This window comes from Bidens hawaiensis, unplaced genomic scaffold, assembly GCF_021521415.1.
Source record: "Bidens hawaiensis isolate Kalapana, Puna unplaced genomic scaffold, B.hawaiensis_p1.1 tig00003988_1, whole genome shotgun sequence".
Classification (NCBI taxonomy): domain Eukaryota; kingdom Viridiplantae; phylum Streptophyta; class Magnoliopsida; order Asterales; family Asteraceae; genus Bidens; species Bidens hawaiensis.
In genome coordinates, this window is record NW_027491233.1 from 911,625 (window position 1) to 917,572 (window position 5,948).

Genomic DNA, 5,948 nt, shown 5'->3' on the forward strand with positions numbered 1-5,948 from the left:
ATGGCTATATGCTGTAGCATAAGATCAACAAAATAAAATATTTATAAAGAAACAACCAACAGTAGTAGATGAAGATCAAGACACATGTATTGTGATGTTAAATGGGGTAGGCAGGTCAGTTAAAAGGAAAAGAAGCATATAATATTGTTTTAAGTGAGAAACACTGTGTTTGATGGTGAATTATTGAAGTGGAAAGACTGTTATGAAAAGGAAGTCCACTAGAACAAAAACAATGGATTAACACATAAGTGGAACCACTAAAATGACCTTCCAAGAAAGTGTTTTAAGAAGCAGATGGTTGGAATATAAAGTATCTCCACTTACACTTAGTTTTATTATTAAAAAAAATTCATAAGAAAAGGGTAATATTCTCTAATAAACAATTGGATTACAAAAGTTACACTTTAATATATAGTAGTGCTCACTCATTGTCTGTCATATTGTTATAAGATTTTATGAAATATATGCCTTTTTCATAAGATATTTGATTACTGTTCATCTATTTATTTAGATCATTTATAAGGTTATTTACAATTTTTTTTAATCTCTAATACAAATTTTATGTGTCATGTCTGTTGTTAAACATTGTTATATTCTATAAACAGACTCATATGATGCATTTTGTTTGTATAATTATTATACATGTATTAGTTACATCCAACCTTTAATCCTAATATTGCATAACTAAATTATTTAGTTTTTAGTACACTGAATCGCGATAAAAGTATATAAGTAAGATGAAACTTTAACTTAAGGGTGATCAATTACTGAACCGTTAACCAAACCGAACCGAACCAAAAACCGACGAAACTGAACTAAAATTTACTGATAACCGAATTAACCGAAAGCGGTTATCGGTTATTTTTTGTACCTCGGTTAACCGAAATGAGCCGAACCATTCATATTTTTTTATATATTTATATCTACATTTCATTTCATGTATTTATACATACACTTTATGTTAATGCTATAGCCAAAGTTTGATTTTTGTTATTAACCGAAGTTGACCGAACCAAACCAAAAACAAACCGAACAAACCGATTGGTTAATTCGATGAAGGCTAATAACTGAATGACAAAATGCATTACAATGATAAATATCTTTTTTCCATGACAAACTCAAGCAATGGAGTGGTTTAATCTAACAATGACACCTTTGCCTTGCCCATAGGAGCCCCATGTGAATGTTGTTTTTATCCAAAGAATGTGCTTCAAGTGCACATAACGCCGTCCTTTAATCATGGCCACTTTGTATGACATTAACAAATGATTTAAGCATAACCACTTTGTATGTCTGTAATCCTTAAACACAGCCAGACATAATTATAGCTAAACAAATCAGCAAGTTCATCCAATTTGGTGAAGGTTATTCAACACTCGATTTCTGATGGTCTGACTGTAACGATTCAACCGATAGTTTGCACTTTGGAACCAACTTTATAAACCAAACTGATTGTTTAATCGTTAATAATTTTATTTACGAAATAGCCAGTGTAAATTGGACCGGTCGTTTTAACATTTATTATTTTTAGAGGTCAATATGAATTATTCTTGCAGTTTTAGAATACCAGCCAATACAAGCTTTTGAACAAAAGGCACTATATAACAAATCTATTTTATACAAAAATTGCACAATCTAGTACAAAAATGCAAACTTATTAATACAAAAATTGCACAATCTTTTGTAGGACCAACGAGTCAACAAGAAGGGTGATTGGAGCCCTTAATTTCATTAGCAAAATATTAAATAATAAAAAGGTTGGTTAAAATGATTAACTGAAAAAAAGACGGAAAGTATAACGAGAGACTATCACCTACAACAAAGTCCATTCTATGCAGCAACTGCTGTCTTTTCTACCTTCTTTGTAGGGGCTGGCATTTCTGGCTTTTCGATCCCTTGTATATCAGTTATCCTCAGCTTTGTCAACTCCTGAAAACATTGTATATTATTTTTTTTCAATCTAGCATATTTACCGAAACAGATGGGTTGGGTAACGAATCAAAACAGATTCAGGTCAAACTGAACTGTTCATGGTGAACTAAAATGGCATATAATAATTTGAGCTGTGGATGAAGCGATCAAGGCGGTTGTGTAGCTAAAAGCCCACTTTGGCAACTTTTAACCCGACCCGAACCGTTTTCTTTTTTTTTTTTATTTTACCAATTTGACCCATTAGAAATAAAACATAACATAATACAGATGAAACCATGTATAAGTAAATGCGTTGAAATTGTAAAGTGATCTAACTTTACCTGTCTATGACCTTTTGTTCGTCGGTAATTCTTTCGCCTCTTTTTCTTAAATATGATTACTTTTGCATCTAAAGCCTGCAAACAGCATGAAAAGAAATGAAATCTGATTTTCATAATAAATCACAAACTATTGTCTATTTGTTTCCAATCGATTTCTAGTACTTGTTGGGGTATGTAAAAAGGGTAACTTGATTGACATAGAAGTTCAAATTCATATAAATATAATTCCCTAAGAAAGTATATTTTCAAATTATTCTTACGTGCTCTTCTACAACTGCGTGAACAGCTGCCTCGGGCAATACAGGTCGACCAATCATTGTCTGAGTCTTGGAACCGAGCATGAGAACTTTATTTAGAATTATCTGTGCAATAAAAAGACGTCATAAATTAACTTATATTATTTTATACATGATAAAAATAAATCAAACTGAATATATAATTCCTAACATCACTCGATACATTGCAAAAAATGCATCAGCACCTATGGAAGGTGCACCGTGAAATAAGCAATGAGATCAAAGCTCACACCAAAAAAAGCAAATTTTAATAATAAAAAAGCAAAACAGAGAGACGCATAAAGAAGAGCTTTTCAGGATACCAGAACCTCAAATAAACTGCGTTATAAAAATGAAAAGTGAATACTCTGTTTGATACTTACTACTTGGATGATCTAATAAACTCTCTTTGGTACCTAATGAACTTTGGTTATGGTGGTTTCTCGAATGTATTTAGTTATTTGCAATGTTTGATCACGAAATTACAGTCATAGACCGGCCTTAAAAGGGATCGTTGTACTGGGAAGATTTGACAACAAAAAGAGTACATAATAAAACATACAAACTGTAAGAGGAACCTGCTACAATATCGATCTACAAAGGTTAGTAAAAAAATAATCCCTTACAAGAAAAAAGAGTATAAGAGGACGATACACCTGCGAGGAGAGAAGTAGCAAAGGAAGTAAAAAGGCAAAAAACCGGGAACAGCGAAAGCACCTCACTGGAAGCCAGGCATCCGTTTCTTTTTAAGAAATCATAATGAGCAGTAGTCACCAGGTCCATGCCAACAGCAGAACCAATAAACATCCTGTGGCTTTTGCTGTTAACGAAGACGTGGTGGCTACTACTCGTTTTGATTTCTTTATAAAACGAATGGTTAGATTCCAGTGAGATGCTTTCGCCATTGTCCGGTGCTTAACCTCTGTACTTCCTCCGTCGCTCATCTCCTTGCATATGTTGCTTCCTTTTGTACTCCTCTTTTTTATCACAATTATTTTTAGAACCAACTATGTGGATTTTAAAATATTGTGAGTTACTTTTAAATTTTGTATGTTCCATTTTATGCCATTTTTAATTGCACACTGTCACAAATATCCCCTCTTGGTCCATGTTTTGCATGCAAATTTTCAATCTAGCATCACAAATAACAAAATATATCTTCATGAAACCACTGTGACCGAACCTTATTAGGTACAAAAAAGGGATTTTTGATCAAGAAAACAGAGTTGGGATCATGAGGATCATCTCATATTATTAACTTTTTGTAAAAGTATAATGCTGTTAATTTTTAAAAAATTAAGTGCAACTCGCACCCTTCACCAGCTACTTTACACATCAACCGGGTCCGGTCATGATCAGGTAATGGCCTAGGTGATTGGGCTCATGAAGAAGTTTAATAAGATTGACGCTACTAAGGTACCTAGGTTATCAGCATCTTACATATGTTATTATGTTATATGGTTTTATTGCGTATTCAAGATTGTTGTTTTGTGACTCCATCCTTTCAAAGAAATATAGTTGGTGCAAGTACTTTGGGCAAAATGCGACGGTCCGACATGTTCATAAGATATATTCAGTCTACCATTTGTTTTGAGTAGGAGTGTAAACGAGCCGAGTCGACTCTAATCCAGGTTACCTTGAGCTCTGTTCGTTTTGACCTTGTTTTATAACGCTCGAGTTCGGCTCATTTTATAAACATTCTACAAAAATGTCCTATACACATATCTTGTTTAAAGAGCAAATTTAAATGTATTTTTTTGTAATACAAGACATGTGTGCATGTATCTATATGCTTATTATGATCATATTACAGAGTAAATTTGAGCTCAACAAACCTTATCATTCACTTCACAAAACTTCAATTTTTCCGTGTATATGCAATCCCCATTGCTCACCTTAAACTGATGTGATCCAATCTACAAAAAAACATAACCAAACCATTACACCTGTGTATTTCAAAGACAATATAACATCCACATCTGCATTTCAAACATATGTATTAAAGTTTCATAATCACTATAAGTAATAAGTCAATCACACACTTTTAAACATGGTTGTAAAAATACCAACTAGGCGCCGATAAATACCCATTAATCCCAATTAATCCCAAATAATTCCAACTAATCCCCGATTATCGATTAATCGCTAGCCCCCGCCCCACTGCTTGACTAACGACCACCTATTACTACCACACTGCTTTACATTTTTAAACATAATTATATAACCAAACCATTACACCTATATACACATTATAATAACATCCACATCTTCATTTCAAACATACGCATTCAAGTTTCATAATCACTATATAAAATAACTCAATAACATACTTTTAAACATGGTTGTAAAACTACCGACTAGGTGCCAATTAATCCCCGTTAATCCCGATTAATCCCAAATAATTCCGTTAAATCCCCATTTAATCACTAATCCCCACCCCCACCGCCGGACCCGAGTAACAATTACTACAACACTGGTTTTAAACATAATTATACACCCAAATATCCAAACTTTATAATAACCTGAATAACAGCAAACACAGGCTCGTAATCCTTAAACACCCTATCCGACCGTTCAAGCTGCCCGATCACCTTATACCCAATATCAGCCGCCTCACTCTCCTTCTCTTCCGGCGAATACTCTTTCTTTCCGGAAGACCTCGTCTGCATTTCATCATCATCATCTTCACTTTCATCAAATTCACTGTCATCATCTTCACTGTCATCATCGTTATTGCGCCTATCGGGTGAATAATGGCGATGGGTAGTGAAATTAGTTAGTGGGTAATTGAAATTAGGGTTTGAAAGGACGTATTGGTGATGAGATTGTGAGGGTTTAAGGGGCAAATTGGGGATCTGAGAAAGAGTTCTGAGGTGGTGAAGAGATGATGATGATGGGTTAGTGTAAAGTTTTGATTTGTAGAGGTTGTGTGTTAGGGTTTGAATGAATCGTCGATTCGCCATTGTTGGTCTGTGGTTTTGAAGTGTGATATTATTATTAGGGTTTATGGATATCTTGGGGTTCAGATGGTTTTGAAGTGTGATATTATTAGGGTTTATGGATATCTTGGGGTTCAGAGTGTGACCAGTATTTGGCTGCAATGTAGAAAGGGTATATTGTTATTGTTAAGTGACTCACATTTACCGACCATTCGGTTACGGTTACGTTATCATTACGGTTTATGTGTCTTTGTTAATCGATTTTAACCAAACAAAATCATGTGTGTTTGTGTTTTTTTTCTAAATTTTATACCTCTATATTAATCTTTTATCCCTCATTTTCTAGCATCCAACATTTAAATTTATGTTGCAGTTGTCTATAGCATAGCTTGAAACACCATAACCAAGCTTTGAAACTGGTATATTTCATTTTCAAAACTTCATAATTGAGTTTTGAATGACTAAACTATTTTCAATCGGAA

At 33.8% G+C, this 5,948-nt stretch overlaps 1 protein-coding gene across 1 annotated transcript; it reads right to left on the bottom strand.

The window, feature by feature from the left end:
* Positions 1-1,639: 1,639 nt before the first annotated feature.
* Positions 1,640-5,548, bottom strand: LOC143624867 (large ribosomal subunit protein bL21m-like). The gene is made up of 5 exons (XM_077095372.1): positions 5,050-5,548; positions 4,363-4,443; positions 2,513-2,614; positions 2,253-2,327; positions 1,640-1,929 (listed from the first exon to the last, which is right to left on the bottom strand). Exons 1-5 carry the CDS (start codon positions 5,488-5,490, stop codon positions 1,831-1,833), a joined length of 798 nt encoding a protein of 265 aa, XP_076951487.1. The 5' UTR covers positions 5,491-5,548; the 3' UTR covers positions 1,640-1,830.
* Between the last annotated feature and the right edge of the window lie 400 nt (positions 5,549-5,948).